Source organism: Vanellus vanellus (genome assembly GCF_965231255.1).
Source record: "Vanellus vanellus genome assembly, chromosome: 1".
NCBI classification, from domain to species: Eukaryota; Metazoa; Chordata; class Aves; order Charadriiformes; family Charadriidae; genus Vanellus; species Vanellus vanellus.
This window is the reverse complement of record NC_138905.1, coordinates 215,066,457-215,088,251: the sequence shown is the minus strand read 5'-3', so window position 1 is coordinate 215,088,251 and position 21,795 is coordinate 215,066,457. Positions and strand designations below refer to the sequence as shown.

Sequence of the window (21,795 nt, the reverse complement as noted above, 5' to 3'; positions counted from 1 at the left end):
TGAGACAGTCTGTTCATACGCTGTCAAAACTCTGGGCTGCGGTTTGAATAAACACTTTGGCCTTTCAGACTTTAGCCAAACCGTATTTCCTGACAGTACCTCATCGCTGTTGTCACATTCCTTGCTCCACTTTTTCTGCAGATAGCAGAGCCTGGGTTTTAAATTTGTTTCCCCATGGCATGTGAGTTTTAATATCGAACTTGCAAGATGTGTGAGTACTTTGTTTGGACGTGTTGCTTACATCATGCCATCCTGTATGTTAGTCTGAATCATATCATTCCAAAAAGTAAGCTTGATTTTTTTTTTCTGCTTACCTATTTGCATTCTACTCAAAGGTGCAGCTAACCCCACGTTAGTTATGTAGCCTCACGGTACTGATGCTCTGTAGCCGCTGAAGTTTCTTACTGAACTTGAACTACATGTTTTCTCCTCCTTCATTTTTTTTTTTTTTTTTAACGCTACACCTTTGTTTGGAATAGCTATTTTCAATCAAAGCAGAGCGGAAGGGAGGGTTTGCTACTTGTTAGTGCAAGCGCCTGGGAGGCCAGACCGCTTCGTTTTGTTCCCAACTTGCTACGCCTGATCTGTGGCAACACTTTTCTCCTTTTGTGCTGAAGTTTCCCCATTTGTAAAATGGGTATAGTGATCATTATCTTTGCCTCACGGGGGTTGTTGTGAAGCTTAAACGAGTTCATATTTGCAAAACACTTTGAGAGCCCCAGATGAAAAGTGCTTGTAAAAATACAGAATCTGGAATTGCCTTCTGGGTTATCTGTTGTAACTGGTTTTCCTGCACAAACCTGAATACGCTTCAGACAGCGCTAGTGTCAGTTGGGAGGATTTTAACCACGGGTGAGGAACAACCGCGTAGTTGGGTGTACTTAGCAGGCAGAGCCTACCTCGGTCCCAAGGAAGGTCCTTGTCCTTCCCTGGGCTGGACTCACAGCCGCTCCTCCTCCAGGCTCTGGGCCCGGAAGCCCCCGCATGGCGCTGGAGCCAGCTCAACCGGAGGGCGCGGAGGGTAAGTCAGGGCTGCGAAGCCATCCCTGCCCTCCACCACACCTACAGAGCCTGGCCTGGGGCATCCTCCACTACCTGCCGAGCAGCCCTGAAGCTGGGAGGAGCTTTGCAGTTTCCTGGTGCCTTCATTCATCTCAGACTTTACAGGGTTTTGTTTTTCTTTCCCCTTTCTTTATCCCAACGCCTTCTTCTCACAACACCCCACAGCTACCTACACCTCCTTCTTCTCGTTCTTCACCTCGCCGCTGTCCCTCTGGCTTTGAAGGGCGGACACGAACACTCGTTCCGCCAGCAGAAGTTTCCCTTCTGGCCACCATTAGAGGCTGCCGCCTCCGCCGGCTGCCAGAGCCGCCCCGACCACACCGAGCTGCCGACGGCGGCTGGATGCACTGGGAGCTCCAGCGCTCGGTGGCTGGTGGGAGTAGTTTCAGAAGGAACACATCGTACATGGCAGTGGCGGGAGACGAGACGCAGAGAGACTGAGGATAACTGGGGAGTTAGAGAACGGACGGAGGAATGGAAAAATGTGGTAAGAGCAAAGGATACCAAAGCTGAGGACTGAGCCGGATGAGAGATGTGGAGGGAGAAGAAATGCAGGGTGGGAAAAGCAATTTAATTTTGGGAGGGGGGTATAGAAAAAGGAAATGTTCCCTATAGATCTCGCCAAAGAGGTTAATAAAGAAAATTTGACTCAAGTTTGAGAGCCTATTTCAGGGAAGGCTTCTGGCGCGCCTGCCAGCCCCAGCGTCCTGCCCACCCTCTGCCTCCCCCTGCCCACGCTGAATCTCTGCTTCCTCTGCTGTCCCCTCACTGGCACCAGATCGCAATCAAACACAAACATTTAAACAAAAACCAGGGCTCATCGGGCCTACTGGCTGATCGATTGCTAGCCGGGCGTTTGGCCAGTGCCTGCTGACTTTATCTGGCCTGAATGTGGCTGCTGGCCCGAATCGCCTCACGCTTGTGTCTGTGCTGCGCTACCTCAAATCTATTGTCCTTAGTAAAGTCATATTTGATTTCCAGTAAGTTAAGGTAGGAATCTCAGGTCTGATAGATACAAAATAGTCTTTTATGGGTGAAGAAGTGTTTTGATATATTTTATACTGGTGTATCTGGCAAAGGGAAGGGCTCATTCCTGACCCAGCAGCTTTACCTTGACATAGGTTTGTGTATCACAGTCCCCCACTCTGCTTAAAGATGCTGTGACTTATGCTGGGGGGGAGAGGAGTCTATCTTATGCAGGGGGCGTTTTAAGAGGAATAGGGTGTGAAGTGAAAGATCATAAAGTCTGTACAAAATTACTATAGGTGTGGCTTACCTTGCAAAAGAGAGTTAATTTGCCTTGAGTTATCCTAGCCAAGCAATAACTACAGGCTTGATGTCACAGAAAGTCATTTCATTAGAAATTATTTAGAACAGCTATACCTCCAAAAGTCTAGTGGGAGGTGTCCCTGCCTATGGCAGGGGGGTTGGAACTCGATGATCTTCAAGGTCCTTTGCAACCTAAACCATTCTATGATTCTATGATTGCATGATTATACAGCGACAGGATATCATTCTGCTTTCAGGTTGTTTGTAATGAAGAAAAAAAAAAAGGAGAGGTCCTCCTGTTATAGATGTACTTAGACTTGACTTTTCTAAGTTTATGCTTGAGTCTGTGTGCAAATTGAATGGGTGTTAGCTACTCCTCCCTCAACCCCATACGGCTACACCCCATGAGATGAGTTACTGTCAGCTAATAACTACTTCCCATTCTCAAAGCACGTGTAAGGAGGTGAGGCTCTTCTGGGAGGCATTAAATCAAGTAGGGTTTTGCTGCTCTCCTCACTCTGCATTGGGTTTGTCCCTGAAGCATCCTTAACCTCACTGAATTTTATCAGACACAAAAAGAATGGAACTTTTTTGTAGTGTTGCTGTTGGCTCAACCTTTGAGTAGATACCTGAGAAATTTTAACTGTATGGGGCTTTTTTTCCTAAGTTGAGGATGTAAAGAATGGTATTTGGAGTTGATGTGTAATTATCCACCTTTTTTAGCTCCTGGATATTATTTACCATGTTGCATGAGGTCATCACGGGTAAATTTTAAGTAATACCAAGTCAATACCATGCAGTGAGCATTCATATAGTTCATGAAACTTCAGCTTTTATATAGCTTCAAATAATAATAATAATAAGGTCAAGTTATTGATTTTGAAATTAGTATTAGTTTTGAAACTTCAGTAACAAATTCACTTCCACAGCTAAGAATTGCCTCGGATTAACTGCTTAGCAAGTTTTTATTGGAAATCAATAATTTAAAATATAAAAGCTTAGTGCATTTAGCAGTAGTAAGTTTTTGAAAGTTTTCAATATATGGGGCAATTTATTTACATTATACGGATTCTTTATTTGACTTGTAACTATTTAAATAAGCTTTTTTTTAAGTCTCCCTTGCCCTGAGAGCATTTCTCAGTGGAGTGCTGGCTGCATCACTGCATAAAAATTTGCTATCTACAAATTCCAGGTCTAAAAAGACTTCAGAATACTATGATAAAGCTGAGCAAACAGTTTTTGATACAAAAGGAGGCCCAAATTGCTTTTCAGTGGCAAAGGGAAAAGAGTAAATTGGGGCTTCCTTCATTCCCAAAGGTATTGGAAAAATCCCTTTTCAGCTCATCTCTGAAGGGAAACCTGCAGTTACCATCCTTCTCTCTCCGGGGAACATGAGTCCACATCTTCCAGAGGAGTAATCAGACCATTAAAATGGAGAGGCTGTGAAATAATTGTATTTTATTCTTTCCTTCCAAAGTTGTTTCACTTCCTCAAAGGCAAGTAAATGTTAATTGGGTCAGAGCAACCTTGCAGTGGGCGTGCTGGTTTGAGAGTCAGGTAGAGGTTGTGGACAAGGGTCTCCTCTCTATGGATGTCCTGAGCGCTGCTCAGTGGCATCTTACATGCACCGGCCTTGGTTCCTATTGTTGCAATTTCTGTAAAATATTTAAAGATTTCATCAAGTCAAAGCAAGAGGCAGAATTTCTTTCTAGGCTTGTGATTGAGGATGCTTTCCTGAATAATGGGAGATTTTGACTGCAATTTAAGAGGAACATTACATTACACAAAGTGCAACAGCTTCAGTGATGGAAGCAGAGGTATTTAAAGTGTTTTTCTAGGAGATGATATTGGATAATAAGACAGCAGATTGTTGTTTTGATTTTTGTTTCCCCGACTGTCTAACCTTTTATTTTATTTTATTCAATTTTACTTTAATTCCAAGTGCATTAGAATGAAATTTATTTTTGGCTTGACTGGAAAATTTATTCCGTGTAAAACAATGTCATTTTTGCCAAGAAAAAACATAATAAAAACACCTGCAAGCTGAACTGCATTTTTTTTTCCAGAGTTCAGTTATAAATCTGTAAGTGTTACAGCCAAAAGCCATTCAGATAAACAGAAAGATGTGTGGTGGCGTTTCCAACTCCGAAATTAAATTAGTGTTACCGGTAATTCAGCTGTATGCCTTTGGCCTGAAGAGTTTGTCTAGCAGGGCCTTTTTTCTCATGACGAAAAATCAGTTACAAGAGGTAAGAGTTTATGTCCTGATTCCTAACTACAGGAAGGAAACAGAACGTCCAGAGAGCAAAGTTTGCTACCTCTTCTAATGAAAGGATTTGGGGACATCAAATGAAACTAATAAGCAGCAGGTTGAAATGTCCACAAAGAGATATTTATTTAACTGGCAGCAAAGCTGTGGCATTCATTTACAGAGAACTCTGCCGATGTTAAAAGTTTACATGGGTTTTGACAGCAGTTAAACAAATTTTTAGGAGGGTTATTAAATGAAAAAAAAAAAAAAAGTATCTCTGACTCAGGAAAGTCCAGAGTGGTCAGCAGCTGAAAATGTATTCTGGGTAAGTATCCTGTTAATGCTTTTCATAGAATCATAGAATGGTTTGGGTTGGAAGGGACCTTGAAGATCATCTAGTCCAAACCCCCCTGCCATGGGCAGGGACACCTCCCACCAGCCCAGGTTGCTCAAAGCCCCATCCAGCCTGGCCTTGAACACATCCAGGGATGGGGCAGCCAAAACTTCCCTGGGCAACCTGGGCCAGTGCCTCACCACCCTCACAGTGAAAAACTTCTTCCTAATGTTCAATCTGATCCTGCCCTCTTCCAGTTTAAAGCCATTCCCCCTCGTCCTATCACTACATGCCCTTGTAAAAAGTCCCTCTCCAGTTTTCTTGTAGGTGCCTTTCAGATACCCATCTGGTACAGGTCTCTTGGAAAGGAACAGCACGCTAGATAGACCCTTGCTCTGGATTGTGGCTTCATACAGCTTTTACCTTTTCTGCGAGTGAACACCTTACTCCACACATTGTAGCTCCGATCTTCCGTACAGTGTGTTCATGCAGACAATAGGACAGTAGGGTTTCCTTTAGGCAAAGAAAGGGCTTGATTTCTGGGGGAGGCCCCTGGCCCGCTGTAGGGATGCAGCCCGTAAGGTTCAGCTGGGTGGCTCCGCTGCAAGCCTGGGTGATGGCCGTCTTGCATTGCTGCCTAGTTGTGTCGCTCCACAGCAGTCCTGCTGCCAGGGGCCAAGGTCGCTGATTTTTATCTATGGGAGAGGTTTTTGCACTGCAGGGTTGTGACTGTTCTATTATCTTTTCTATTTCTGTTCCTTTTGGTAGCCATTAATGGGCCCTCTCTTGAAATCAATCACTGCATGGCAGGTTGCGCAGGAACTCAAGCTCGTGCTAAGTGAGCTCAACATTGCAGAACTGCATTAATATGGCCTTTTACCTGTGGTAATTGGCTGTAGACATATGGAAAATACAGATCCAGGTGGAGTTCCATGCTCGATGTACTCTGTTAGGGTCCGAGCTGGCTTGGATATCTCTGCATGGGATTTCACTGTCCCAATTTAATGTAATATGGGCTATCTTTGGGGTCAGACTCTCTTGGATTCTAGATATTAGGTTGGTGGGTATTTTCAACCAAGAGGTGTATATGAACCTCTTGAGGAGAGGCTATGAGGAGAGGCTGAGAGAGTTGGGGCTGTTCAGCCTGGAGAAGAGAGGGCTCCGGGGAGATCTTATTGCGGCCTTCCAGTACCTAAAGGGGGCCTACAGGAGAGCTGGGGAAGGGCTTTTTACTGGGGCATGTAGCGGCAGGACAAAGGGGAATGGCTTTAAAGTGGAAGAGGGCAGGTTCAGATTGAACATTCGGAAGAAGTTTTTCACTGTGAGGGTGGTGAGGCATTGGCACAGGTTGCCCAGAGAGGTTGTTGAGGCCCCATCCCTGGAGGTGTTCAAGGCCAGGCTGGACGTGGCCTTGGGCAACCTGGTCTAGTGGGAGGTGTCCCTGCATATGGCAGGGGTGTTGGAACTCGATGATCTTCAAGGTCCTTTCCAACCTAAACCATTCTATGATTCTATAAACACTCCCAAACAAACAGACACTCTGTGATAAAGGCACAGTGCCTAAAAGGATAAAAGGATCTGCTCAGCGTGGCAGAAAGGGTTTGCTGAAGGAGAGCCCCAGCCTTGTCCCAGTAAGTTCTCTGAACTAGACTAGAATGCAGAAATGATCCAAAACATTTTAAACAACAGATAAACTGCTTTTTAGCCAAGTTTGTGCCTGAAGTGAAGTCTTGCAGCTGAGTTTAAGACCTCTGAGAAAAATAATAAAGGAAATAAAAGAAAAAAAGCAAATGCTGATGTGTCCTCTATTGAAACTGTGTGAATAGGAACACATTATAAGATTCTAAATATATTTTCTTCTAACAGTCTAAAGGCTGCAGGGACTTTACCATTCCTAATTACATAGCGCAGTATATTGTTTCTGACTTGAAACTTCAAAAATAGAAATTAGTCATAAATGAAACAGGGAGGGGGGTAAAGAGACACTGTGTATGGTAAGGAGCTGCTCCGCTAATATTTTTGCTGGTACCGTTACCAATCACTTGTGTTTTAAATTCAATTACTTTATGCAGACCCTTTAATACGTGGGCATTGCAATAAGATGGTGGTTGTTTTAAAAAAAATCTATGAGTAACTAAAGCAGAAGTGAAGGACAATGACTGTAAATGTCTTATGACAGTCCGGTAGCTGTGCTGGTTGTGTCTCAGGTCTCAGCAAGGTCACGTCATTAACAGGATATGGAAACACACAGTCATTTCAAGCAATAACACATTCTGAAATGCAGAAGCACTTTCTGAAATCTGAATTATTCCCTGACAAGTTGGGCTCCAGTCTCCATTCTGGAAGTGAAATAAAGCTCGAAGTCCTCTGGTAGCTCACCGACAAGTCACGCTGGTGCGCCCTTAAGCCCTCCTGGGTGTGATGTAAAATTTTTGACTGCATTACAGTAGGCCTTTTTACCTCCTAAACTCTCGCTGCACTCCTAGTGTACAAAGGAGGAACTTCCTTTGTACTTTTTGCTTTCTCGTGCAATCTTCTGGAGGACAAAGATCAGGACTTGGTGCTAGTGGGTCCTGGATGTGGGAATCAGCAGAGTGACTGAGGCCCTGCACCCATCTCGAGGGAGTGAGCTGGATCCGCGTGCGCAGGCTTTTTCTGCTGCTCCTGTTCTTCTTTTGCATTCTGCCATTTAGACAGGAACACAGTGGAGATTGACTTTCCCTTGGAAAGATAGGTGGCTCTTTCCTATACCAAAAACACTGCAAAAATTCAAAGGAGTGAACAGTGAACTGTGGGAGTAATGAACACAATTCAGGTCACCCTCCAAAACCTCACACCGGCAGCTGTGGGCTGGAGGCTGGCGGTGTGCTGAAGGGCAGACTGGATTTCCATTCCGTTGTGGTAAAATCTACACATATATTTAAATCAAAAACATTTGTAAGATTATTTTTCTTTTATTTCAGTCTTTGGGCTGAAAATCATTCCAGTCGCTGGTATGAACTGGGAGGCTGCAGCAGCACGGCACTAGGCTTAAACGAGCACACCCCGTTTTTCGGCAAGACTTGCGAGCTCAGCCCTGCTCCAGCCTTCAGGCTCCCCACAGCCAGCCCACCGAAACTGGTTTCCCAGCGCAGGCGGAGAAAGCATCCATCTGGGTGTATTTACTGACAGGAATGCTGTGCAAGACTTTAGTTGCCATCTTCGCGCACACACACACACACACACACAGTGCAACCTTTGTGCAGGGTGGAAGCGTCGGGCCTTCATCTCTCATCTCTGAAGACCAGTTACAAGGTTCGACGGCAGCTGCTTTTGCTGGTTACCCATTATTTATGCTGAGTATACCCAGAGGCTGCACTGAGGGTTAGTCCCTGTTTGAGATGAGCCAAGAAGGTGTAGACTCTCCTCTGGAAAGTTTGTTTAGACTGTAAACAGGAGACAAAGGAAGTGGGACGCAGGTGGGGTTTTAATCCTCTATTTGAAGATTATGAATAAAAGAAGTGACCTGCTCAAGGTTGCACAGGAAGGGTTGGGGTGGTGCCAGGCCAGCTTTTCGGGGGGGAAGGTTATCTTTTTTTTTCAATTTATTGCGTTGTAAGAGATTAATGCCACTTGCTAAAGAATTCAGAGGATTGAAGAATTTTCTTTTTTTTCTCTCAGAAATGTGACATTGGGTTTGTAGCCCTTATTTGCTTTCCTCAGAACTGAAGACAATTTTGCTCTTGCTGGAAGCATAGGTTAGATTTGATACTTCACATAGTGCCTTCATGTTAATTACAGTACATTTTATTGCACCAATATTTGCACATATCTTTAAATCAAAATCACTCCTAGGATTTCATATTGTTTTAAAGTTCAGCTCAAATTCTGCTGCATTATTCATAAATTATTCCCCCCCCCAAAAAAAACCCATAACTTTTATTGAGTATTATTTTCAGCCAGTAACCGTTCTATAAGATATTTGGAATTTCATTATAAAGCACATAAGTGTTGAATTTTGAGTTAGGATTGGCTGGTACCTTCATCAGACATTTTCACAAGTACTAGAACCTCTCTAGCTTGCAGAAATAGCCAGAAATTTTCTTCTACTGCTAAGTTTTATCCCGTTATTTTTAAATTGGACATAGCAGTAGTTTTATATTACTTTACTATGTCAGAAAGGGAGCTGAGGGCATACGAGAATTTGCTACAGAAATTGGATCATGTGTCTAAGGATCATTATACCTAAGGAAACAGTATGCCCTGTGGTACATACATATCATCGGTGTTTAGTTTTAGCTCTATATTCTGTAATTGGAAAGACAGATCGAAAGACTGCTGTAGTAAATTTGAGATCCTTTATTCTGCAATCTTAATTGAAATTTAAAAAAATAATAGTTTATGCCTCTTGGAAAGAAATTATATGGGCCAGTACCAAAAATTACATTGTTTACACCTATATGCTGTAAATTTTACTTACTATGGGATAGGAAGGGTGCCTATAGAATTTAAAAGAAAAAAAAAGTAAGGGAGAGAGAGTCAGTCTTCCCTAACTAATGGACTAAACTGATTCTCCTAGGGTCAGATAATGCATTTATATTACTATTTGCTGATCTCCTGAAGAAAGGGTAATAATCAGTCCTTTCAGCTTGTCACCTATAATCTTGTGTTCCTACTTGAAGTGCTGTGTTCTTGTAACTTCTGGAAGAAAGAAAGTGTCAACCCTTTTATAGGGAAACTTTGGCTAAAAAGGTTAGACAAAGCAGGAACAAAGAAAGAAAGTGAAAGTTTAGTGCTTCTCTCTCTTACTTTTGTTGTCGTCTACTTGATACCTCCATACTGATATATGGAGGTATATATCTACCTGATATATTCCATAGCTTTGCACTGATTCTCCATTAATAACAGTATTTTTACCTTGATTTCTAAGCTTTGACTAAAGAATAAAGAAAAAATCCATATCAATTTAAGCTTTTCTGAGAAGGCAGCTAAAAAAAGTTAGATTTGCTTCAAAATAATCTATTAATGTCGGCCATTCTGCAACAGAAGGCATAGTAACTGTATTTGTGAAAAGCAGGGCTGTCCTGTTAATATACTGCTGATTAGTCTAGAGATGTCTGGATGATAACTAAGACCTGTGGATTAGTGCAGCTTTTAGTGTCATGAAGTTGTCCCACGAAGCACTGATCGTTCCCTTCTTCTTGAGTCCATAGTGAGTTCCAACGAACTCCTTTATGGAGCTGCAAGTGGGTTAATGTGTCTTGGCAGGACCATTTGGTCTTCTGGGGCTCTTTGCTGCAACACTAGTCCCCTTTGGGTTTCTCTTCAGGGCACCATATTGCACAGAACAAGTGAACAGAATGATCATTACCAGTTGTCGCCTACTGTATTTCTAGTAAGTGCCTAAGGATTGTACTCATCTTGTTTACTTATGACGTGACTGATGCAATTATCAGCTTTTCAAGGATGTCTGCACAGTTTCTTGAAAACGATAACATGAAACTCAGGTGAAGGTAGTCAGGTTTAGAACAAACTTGGAATACGCCCTTAAGGAATAGTATTTTTCCTTAATCCAACCCCTTGTTTGCTTTGAAAATAGAAACAACTATCGGAAAACATCTGTGTCTCTGACCTTCCCCTACAATAGCAAAATTTCTCTCACATTTCTTGTATCATTTGTAACTGTCTTGGCATGATTATAGCATGTGTTCTATATTTTACAATCCAGGGACCTTCATATCTGAATTATACTACAAAAGTCTTGTAGTTCCCATTTTGTTAAAGTATTTAGATGAGCCAGAGTGCAATGGGAAGAGCTGCCTAACTCATTTTAACTCAGTCGTTACCTGCACGGGTGATTCTACAGACTTAAATAAATTTAAGTATATGCATAATGCTCAGTCCCCATTTGAGTATTTCGGCTAAAATAGAAATAGGATTACTTATACCTCAAAAATTAATCAGACTTACATGCTTTGCTGAACTGAGATATGAAGCCCCTCTTTTTCCAAGGAAATACTAGTATGAACATTGTTTGTAGGCTTATGTCCTTTTAAAATAGGGTTAGAACATATTTTCATTCTTTTTTTTTTCAGCATGGCACTTTCATTGCCAATCATATGATGCTTTTCATTGAAATATGCGTCAATTTAGTACAGAAGTCTGTGAACCTTTATCATCAGCAGATGCTGAGTTTATATTATTAAATCTCAGCAATTAAAGTTCTACATCTTAAGAAAAATTTTTAAGAGTTCTTTTTGTATAAATTAGAGAAAATAGAATTTCCTCTAGTTTCTTAATTGTTGCAAAAGTCATTAGCCATAGCTTAGAGTACAACTTTCTTTTCTGCTTTCTTTCTCATTAGAACTCATTACAATTCATTAGAAATTTTTACAATTTTTTGCAATCTTAAAAATTACCTGTATGAATAGACCTTACTCAAAGAAGCATATGGTGTTAAGGTCTACAGTAGAATGGTAATAATTTAAAAGTGCTGAGACTTCAAAAAATGGTTTGATACTAAAAAAAAGATATTGGTATCTTGTTGTGGAAACAAGGAAAGTCTTCTTGGAACAATTTTCCTCCTGCCTGGATTTTTTTGTGGAATTTCTGTAGGTATTGGTGAAACTAGAAGGATGTCTTTTGTTGTATTTCTGTTTTACTGTCTTGGATTATAAGGCAGATCTCATTGGCACAGGTCTGAAACTGTACCTGAAACTAACTTCTACATATGGTGCATACTCACCTACAGGCCTTGGGAAGATTTTGAGATAAATGGGGGAAGGAATCCATGTATCAACTGGAATAAACTTTTGCCATATAGTAGTCACACGAAAATCTCAATGAAGCTGGGAAAACACATTGGAGAGTTGTTTGCAAGGGCAAAATAATTGTGCCCCTGAGTGGTAACACCATACACTCAATTATCTGAAAGAATTTTCTTAAACTGGATTTACTGGCTTTTTTTTTTGCTATTATTATTTTAGGTTTATATTGTTGCAGCATTTATGGGTCACTAAAAGAGCAGAGTTCTTACAGAGTAGGAACTGTACTGTAAAAGTCTAAATAGAATGAAAAAATATCCCAAGCCCATTGCCACAGGCTTCTGTCTTTAGATAACAACTATGCCAAGGACTGGCCCTGAAACCTTCTGCATAAATTTGAGAAAAATATGACATCACAGTCTGTGTGTTGAGATGTTGCTTCAGCTTTCTGGTTTTATTCTCTTCTGTGTAATGGTCTTATTTTTTAATGGATAATGATTTGTTTTTATCTTCCAAGGGCTCTATGTTTCTAAATTTAAAAAAGATTCTGGAGGTTCTAGGTTAATAATAATAAAATAATCATTTAGCCATTATGGTTAAAGTTGGAGCCATCCCACTGGCTTCTGTTGTCTATTTCGTTGCACCACGGACCTGCTGTAGTAGAGGTCTGACTATTCTCAAAGAATATTTGTAGACCTCTGCGATTGCTGTGTTCTGTTGATCTAGTACTGGGTCAGCATGCCCTCCAAAAAATTGTGCTAAAACCCACAGAACTCTACAGGCACACATATGTGTGCACGCTTTTGTGCATGTGCATGTATGTTCTTCAATACTGTATTTCTTTTATTTATGAAAAATATTAACCTCATCTCTTTGTGAGGGAGAAAAAAGGCCTAAAGGTTCGGAAGGGTACAGCTGGATATCTAGCACTGGATGTGTTCGTCAAAGCAGACTGGATAGATTAATTGTTGTCCTGCTACTTCTGCACTGTATTGTATTTGCATTCACATACAAATACAAATACGACTTATATTTGTATACAAACAAAATGCTTTGTACTTTGCATGAACATATTTCTGTCACCGGATCAGCTTTGTGTTCTCTCACTCTTATGTTTGCCCTACACTAGCACCGTTAACCTGTGCGTGTTTTATTAAAGATAGTCTTACTGTTTTAAAGCAGGTAACTCTAAAAGGCCGGATTTCAGACGCTAAGTTGAGATCTCTGTTGGAGTGTAAGTGTCCTTTTCCACAGGGTCTTGCTTTTTCAGTAAATGGTGGTGTGTGGCTTACTGATTTTGGCAAGTTAATTCCATGTTGCTTATTGACTTTTTCCAAAAGACGTGCCTTTTCCCTTAGCAGGAGGCATCACTAGAGCCGTTATGAGAGGGTTTAGGTACATAGGTTTGTCTGGTAATATCAATATTTATCAATGCAGGGCACGGCGTATATGAAAACAAAATAAATGTAATCCTTCTTTTTAGTGTTTTTATAATCTTTTCCTACCTTTTCATCTTCATAACCATCCAATGGCTAGGATCCTATAGTTCGTTCATTAAGCGTGGTATAGCCAATTGTATTTCAGATACGACAGCAATAGGAGTCATAAATTTGACAAGAATCAGATATATAGTTATATTAATAGAAAGAATAGCAGCTTTGACATAATTACTATCTTTCTGAGTGGGAAGCACTAGCAGGATATATTCATGATTTATTTAAAAGAATAAAGTGATTTATATTAGAGCACTTATTAATTTGACAGCCAAACCCCACAATTAAACCTTTGGAAAATTAATACTTCTGGCATTGAAGGAAAGCAGCAAACCCAACCATTGAATGAAAACTGGAAAATTTGCAATACAGCAGTTTTTATCAGTAGGGAAATATCAATTTTGTGTCCTTTCCATGTTCAACCAATTGTTAGATAAAGGCTGCTATCAACATTTTCCCCTGTAAATCTTCTTCCAAAAGACTGGTAACACAGAAAGTCTTTGGTTTCAAATAGTTTCGGTCTTTTTCTCATTTTGTTTTTAAACAAAAACAGCAGCACAAGAACATAACAAAAATCCATCCTAAATTCTCAGAGTTCAGATAAACTTTTGGTAAAGCTTCATTCTCCCTTCATGAGCTGAGAGTCCTGAGCAATACCCATGTCAAGAATTCTTTTGCTATAGAGAGTAACACTCGATAATTGATCTTTATGTATAGAAACATAGCGGAAGTGGGAATATTTTTAGCAACCCATATTTTCTTGGCTGATTGTCCATTCAGATGTGCAGAACACATCAATTTACATATGCCTTTTTTTTTCTGTACCCAAAATACTTAGAGGCATCTCATAATAAATGTACTTCACAAGAACAATAGAGTCTCAATTCATCTAATTCTTTGGAATTTACTCTTTTCACTTACCCTCATTTGCAAAGAATGGATTGCCCAGTAGTTAAGTCACTCACCTGCTGCTTTGGAGGTGGATTTTAGTGCTCTTAAGGTGTAGATTTCCTTTCCAGCTTGGACAAATCTGTCAGATAAGGAGACTACTACTCCATCTAACCAGGACATTGTGGGTGAATATATTAGTTCATCCTCAGGTAACGTAGTAAATGCCCAAAGTAAGAATATGAAGGAATTTTATTAGTATTCTATGAAAAATAGATGCTATTACCACACAGCAGGTCTTGGAGCCTACAGTGAGTGGTGAAAACATAAAGAATGAAATTTACTCAAATTATTTAATGTGAAACATTCTCTTTTGAATTGTCTGCTTTTTGTAGGACAGCATTTTTACTTTGAAAACTTCGAATGGCTCTGATGAGGGGTAATGGCTTCAAACTCAAAGAGGGTAGATTTAGATTAGGTATTAGGAAGAAATTCTTTACTGTGAGGGTGGTGAGGCACTGGCCCAGGTTGCCCAGAGAAGCTGTGGCTGCCCCATCCCTGGAGGTGTTCAAGGCCAGGCTGGATGGGGCTTGGAGCAACCTGGGCTGGTGAGAGATGTCTCTGCCTATGGCAGAGGGGGGTTGGAACTCGATGATCTTCAAGGTCCCTTCCAACTTAAACCATTCTATGATTCTATGAAGAAATATGAGTGATTTAAGGAGATATTTGAACAGTTATTGGTCTCTCTGTATCAAATTAAATCAACTGATTTCCTTAAGAACAACTATAATAGTAACAGCATGCAGCATGCATGTTGTAACTTGATTTAATAAAAAGTGTTTTAATGAAGTCTGTAAAGACAAGTTTTTTGTTATGCATTTCTATCACTCCAGTGGATCCAACCTCAATTTACGAAGGAGGATGGTAGGTGTGGGAGATTAGGTAGACTTTAGTTTGAATCAGGTATGTCTTCTGGAGGGACTAAGTGTTCTGTTTCTGTCTCATTGCTGATGAAGCGTATCACATTAAGTCTGTCATCTGGTGGATTTCCTGATGAAGTGTTCTTCATTTTACAGCACTACTGACAAAACTCTGTTTGGTCCAAGATAACAGCTGAAGCGTTTAGTACCTATGGTTCCTTGTTTTTCTTGTAGGGTCAATGATTGCATCTTGCGAGTGAATGAGGTCGACGTGTCAGAAGTCTCACACAGCAAAGCCGTGGAGGCCCTAAAAGAGGCTGGCTCCATAGTACGATTGTATGTTCGTCGCAGGAGACCTATTCTGGAGACCGTGGTAGAGATCAAGTTGTTCAAAGGACCTAAAGGTAATATGAAAATGAAAAGACATCCATTTTAAACTTGATGCTTAACCTCTCATGTAGCTCAAATGGTATCTGACTTTGTTGATTTTTTAACTGGTTGACCTGTCAAATACTGAAATGTGGTTAATTTAGGCTGGTAGAACTTGAACTCATGGTTGCATGTCTTTTTCTGAAATATAAAGGAATTCAAGGAGTTGCGGTTTGTTTCATTTGATGTTTATGGCAGAGATGGCTCATTACCTCCTGAAGAAATTCAAGATGCAGAGATATTATGCTTTACATTGGCAGCACATATGCTTCCTCTAAAGTTCCTGTACTGAGACCTTTGACTTTCATTTAAGATGCTGTTGAATACAGTTTCTGAATTCTACCTTTGTTCAGAAGGTTTTATGGTTATCCAACTTATCCTTTCTACTTTGATCTTGATGGTTTCTTCTAAAGTTATCTTTGGAACAAGAAGACAAGAATATTAGCTTGCCCAGATACGTAGGAGAATTTTATTTTGTCCTTCAACAACGTAACATGGAAGTCTAGCATGAAACCTTCACTAGTCTAAATCAGCTTTATCACTTCCAGCAGAACCTTCTGGTTACATAAACAAAACCCAAATTCCTTTCTAGAAGCCTTAGTATAAATTATGAATATTACATTTTCACCTTTCCTTTTGCAAAAAATTTTATTTGCAGAAGTGTTTTTAAAAAAAAAAATATTGTTTTTCCTGTCTGAAATTTCCCTTTGACTACCATATTTTTCTTCATAGCTAATTTCTGGGCAAGGAAAATGGATATTTTCACAGTACATGCAAATAGAATGAACAGCCGTAGATTTTTGGATCCATAATAAATATTTCATAAGCAAGTCTTTAATTAATGGTACATACTTGAAATGAAGACATTTGCATGTCTCAATATATGCCATGCACATGAGATTATTGTCTGTTTTATCTACAGTGAATAACCTGTATCTTTTTGAAGTTATTTCCCTTACATTTAATCTCATGTATTACAGTATGCTTCTACAGAGTTTTTTATACCAGTAATTGAGTATATTTGTTTCTAGTTCATGTGAAATTGTTGAGAATATCCATTCATAGTAAGCAAAGATAGTGCACTGTTTTACATATTGCACTATACCTCTTTTGTGCATATCGTCACAGCAGTGTAGTCATCATCCTCTACTCTTGGCTAACAGTAAGATATATTTAAACATGCATCTAAGGGTAAAACCTCAAAAGTCTGGATTCTTGTGGTCAATTACAATGCTAAATTGACTTTCTAATAGAAAAGCATCTCTAATGAGATTTTGTACGTGTATGAACTCAGAATAGTAGTGCAGGCAGCAGTGTTTTTAAAGCTTTGGAATTAAACTAAGTGTGCTGTATGTTAGTCATTTTGAGTAACCTAAGGCTAAAGAAACTAAAATTAACATATCCTTTCAGGTTGTGATGAAACAGTAAAAATTATTTGCCGTGACCAAATTTTTGCTACATTGTGGAAATGGACAAGAGAGGCAATCATTATCTAATAACGTTTTTGCATCGGGTTTGTTTTGATTGTGTGCCTGAAACTATTTATTTTTACATTTATTTTCATAAAAGAGAGTGGATACCAAAAAGGTGCCTTTTATGACAAGCTAAAGAAGCTTCGCTGCTTAGTGCTACAAACATCAATTCTGTAGCTATATCCTTATATGAAGTTTACTACAGATATGTGCTATAAATAGTGAAATTTATTGTTAAGCTGAATGTCCTTTTTAAATTTTCACTTCAATATTACAGAAATAAGTTAACTGGAAACTTGGCTGAAAAAAAAAGTTGATGGGCTAGTGCTTTGCAAAATCCCAAGTTTTTATCTTTCCTGTTTAGGCAGTAAGGAAGCATACACTTGTATGCCTTCTGTATTCCACAGGTGAAAAAAAGCAGAATGAAGAAAATAGGTTATAGATTGGTTGGAAATCTTGTCAATACTAATTATAATATCCGTAGCAGTTTTCCTTTGAATTTTTTCAAATCTTCCATGAAAAACGAACTATCTGTTGAGATGTATCAAACTCATGGCAGAAGCTGAGAATAAAACCTGTGAATCTTGGCTGTAGGTTTCAGCGCTGGTCACTCATGTGATGCTCATCTACTCACATTTCAGGTGATTTATCTGTGAACTGCTCTTTCACACCATTACTATACAGCGCAAGAACAACTTAGCATTTATGTACACCGTGTTTCTTACTTCTCAGAATGAAATTGGGAAGTTTTGCTGTCCAGAGCAGGACCTGAAAGCCAGCGTGGTAGTTCCCACACCATTCCTTCCTTCCTAGCAGCAAAGCGAATAAAGAAAGGGAATCTGTTTTTTAGAAGAGAAGTCTGTCTGATACTAAACTTGGAGTAGCAAATATCTTTTCAGTTGCTGCTTTTCCAGTCTGTCTCTGTCAGTATATAACTCACTGTACACTCAGTTCATTCCTCACTGTGGTGAGAACTTACCACATGAAAACAATTCTTGGCTTCCATAATACCGCGTAAACTCAGAGATCACTGGCTTGCCTCTGTATGTGTAGTAGATCATATCTTTCAGCACTTGAAGGTGATAAGGAATGAAATTTGCAAGGCTTTTTATATAATATTCTTTTAATTTCATCTGAGGTATTCAGGATGAAGGCTTTTATAAGCGGTGAGTCCATAAAGGTTAGATTTTTTTGCGAGTGGTTGTTAATTTTTCTAGGTAGCGACCACCATATAAAAGACATAGGTTAATTTTGCAAATGTATTTTGAACATAAGAAGTTAAATATGCACCGTGTAGCAACGGCTTGGGCATACGGCAGAGGAAGGGGCATGGTAGTTGCTGCAGTGGTCCCTTTTGAATGCAGATCCCCTTCACAAAAAAGCTGTCCTAGCTTCATATATGCAAAAGGCCGTATAACTCTTCAACTTAACTTTTGGGGAGAAAAGGTAAACAAAGACACAAATGAGTTGCATAATAGAAAATCAAGGTTTCAAACAGAACTGCAGGTGTGTAGCTACTTAAAGCCGTGCGTTCCTCAGTTCCCCACGCCTGATTGATAATATTGGCCGATGTCTATAGTCTGTGCCTTGAAGGTAATCGCTAACCGTGACCATTGCAGGATCTTCCTCTCTTTCACGTGCCTGGGAGATTGTCTTTTGTACACCTCTTGTATGTCTCTCCAGTCAGACGTACGGTTTCAGTGATTCACTGTTTGGCTTTGCGCAGCATTTAGTAGTGAACAGTAGGTGTTTTCTTTCAGTCACTCTCAGGGCACTGCAGGTTGTCGCAGGCAGCGCCTTTGCAGTAGCTGAGGGCTGTAACAGAGGAAGGATATACAATGGAGCTTTCATATTGAAAATCAATAGGAGTTAGACACTTCTGAAAATCCTGTCCTTAAGTAATATGCTTTTCTGGCTCTGTTTTGAAACATAACAAGAGGAGCAGTAATGAGAATGGATCGCATACACTGCCGTGTTTGTTCCCGGGGAAAAAACATGTGGACATTCAAAACAAAGCAATTTAATGGTGGTGTTTGGCTTTGTAATATAGCTTGTGTATTAGCTTCCTATAGGACCCTGCAAAGAGTTGTGTATGAGCAGTGAATTACAAACTTCAGGCACTACTCAGAGATTACAGTGCTCAAACCCATTCAATTGCATTTGACTGGAGGTTTTTAAACCAAAGGAATTCCACCGGCCTCTGGGATTTTCATGCTCTCCTATCACCCTGCAAATCTACTTTTTACTAAAAGCAGAAGTATTGAGCAGTATGCTTGATGTAGGATTAGTTATACAAATTAAAATTGATTTTTTAAATTTAATTTTCTAAAGATTCAGCCAGAAAAAATGGATTTCTACCATTGTAGAAAATTTCTGTCAGTTAGAAACTTAGTTAAACACAGAGGTTGTGTAATGTTTTACCTACCGATACCGAACTGGTAATTTAGTCTCTGATATTATATACCAGAAGAAAAAAAAAAAAATAATGCAGAAAACAATGATTCCAGTGACTACAGCAGTGTTAGATCATGTAACAAACTTCTGACCTCAATTCTATAGGAAATATGACATCTTAAAAGACAACACAGCTGCAGGAATGAAGTTTAGTGTATGTGAAGCAGAATAGCTGAGTACCAGGAAACCTGAGAGGAGAAAGAGCAGACTTAAAAAACACCCAAAAAAGGAACAATGTAAAGGATAGCCGATTCTGCCATCTGGATATTCTGGTGGCGTGAGTATAAAACCATAGAGAAACAGGATTTATTTCCCACACCCTCCATGACAATTCAGTAGTAACTATCCTTACAGTGTTTGAACTGCATCGGAATCTCGCAGTGATGGTGAGAGCTGCCCTTTTCTTCGCTGTATTTTAGACAGAAAGGCTCTGCACAGATCAGCAGCTATGTCTCTTTTCTGTAGTCTGTAAGCACGCTTTTTTCTCATTCCTGGTGATTTCAGCCAATGATACATTTTGATCAGGTTCACCTCACCCAGCTTTGGGCACTTAACAAAAGATAGTTGAGGGCAGTTATTCCTCTGCTCTTTCCTGCTCTCAGAACTGGGGTCATACCAGGACTTCTCATTTAATCCATTAGGAGTGTTACTATGTTTTGGGGCTCTAAATTAGAAATTAATGCATCTGTTAAGCACTGTTAAGCCCAATTCTATATCTCTCTCTGGATGGCTGTCCTCCTTACCTTAATTTTCTTCTAAATCAGCAAAGAGTAAGCTCCTAAACTGGGCATCTCAACAAAATACTCAAAAATAAGATGGGATGAATACAAAGGGTGTAATACGCATTTATTCTTTGAATTATGTATATCCATTTAAAAGTTAGATGAAGTCATTGGTCATAACCAGTTCCAGAGTTTCCATTTCATTGTTTTCTCTGCTGGCCTGAAGCGACTATGCAGCCACGTGGTAGATTTCATTTTCACATAACTATTTGTTTTATTCTTGAAGACACTGAATAAAGTCACTGTGTAGTAATGAATCTTTCTTACTATACTAAGAAAAGAATCAGTATGTTTTAAGTAGTATATTTTTTAACTCAGTGATTAGTTATGAAGGTTTCTTGAGAAGATGCCGAGATTTTTACCATCAATATAAGGTATGATTTCACTGTAGATTTACCTTGAATGGTTACTGAAATGTTCTCTACTCCATTACTGTGTATAATTTCATATAAGTTCATACTTCTGTTTCATAGAAGTTGACGTATTTTGGTTTGGTTTGATGGCTGTATTGGAAAAATCTTGTGTTTTGTTGCATAGATAGCATCGCAGCCTGAAGTGTCAACTGAAATAGTCAGAAAAGTGCAGTAGAATTATGTGTATTTTAAAATGCCTGCTAAAAAATTCCGAACAGCACAACAGAGGTTTGGCTTTTTTTTCTATACTTTTACAATTGCTGCTCCCAGTAAGGAAAGAAGGAATCTTATCATTTTTATCTACTAAAGCAAAGCCAGACGTTACCTTTTTATCTCAGGTAACACCTACAGCAGTTAAAATGAAAGAAGAAGCTTTTGCAAAAAAGAACCCCAATTATTTCTTTCCCACTCTCAGAGAACACTGAGGGCTTTCAGATCTAGCTGTTTGAGAACTGATTGCAAATGCTTGCTTCAGACTGATGAAATACATATTTTTGTATTAATATAGCTATCACTTCTACTACTATGCTAGCCTATTTTCTCTGATTTAAGGGGCACGAAATACTGCATAGCAAACTTCAGCATTTGGGGAGAGGGGCTTTTATGGCAAGTCAGGCAGATGTTTTGTTTATTTATGATCACTTGAAACCTTCAAAACGTTTTTTATTTCATGCTAAGTAATGTTGTTATAGTTCCAAAGTGTTTTCAACAAAACTGTTTTTTCACAGTTTGAACAGAACCTTAAACCTTTTCTTATGGTCTTTTAAGAATTTCAGTCTTATGATCTCATCAGCTGTGAATTTATTTCTGTTTTTCAGTGTTCTCCTCCTTCTGTACTGTGAGCTTTTCTGTGAATCCTGATCTAAAACAGAGCAAAATGGGGCAACTTAAAAAAGAGAGCTGTAGGAAAATGAGGAAGCAGGCAAACTTTCCCAAACTTAAATGTAATGAACTATTTAGGTTCTTAACTCTAATTTCATTGCTTCACTTCATATTACTGTAACACACTATCACGTGCTACAGGTATAAATGGAAAACCACCACAGCTAATATACTGTTTTTTGTGAAATGTCTTTGCTTGAAGGGACTCGCATTTCATCCAATTAGCAGAAAGTGCTCTGTCAAGCACTAATACATAATTTTCCAATTTTAAGATAGTGATTCAAAACCATCATTTACAAGTTAACATCACTAAAAGGCATGACTTCCCCACAGGCTAGGATTGTCTAATGTAAGAATATGTGAGTATCTGCACAGTCTATCGCATGAAAATTTTACTCTCTTG

The 21,795-nt window shown here is 39.5% G+C and overlaps 1 protein-coding gene across 6 annotated transcripts in view; it reads left to right on the top strand.

Moving 5' to 3' along the window:
- Nucleotides 1-21,795, top strand: part of DLG2 (discs large MAGUK scaffold protein 2) — a gene marked incomplete at both ends in the record, with an annotated part of 916,537 nt that overhangs the window by 562,120 nt on the left and 332,622 nt on the right. For all 6 annotated transcript variants that reach the window (XM_082494340.1, XM_082494344.1, XM_082494343.1 and 3 more), the window contains one exon: nucleotides 15,195-15,364. In XM_082494340.1, coding sequence (XP_082350466.1) covers nucleotides 15,195-15,364 — 170 coding nt within the window. The remainder of the gene's footprint in view (nucleotides 1-15,194; nucleotides 15,365-21,795) is intronic.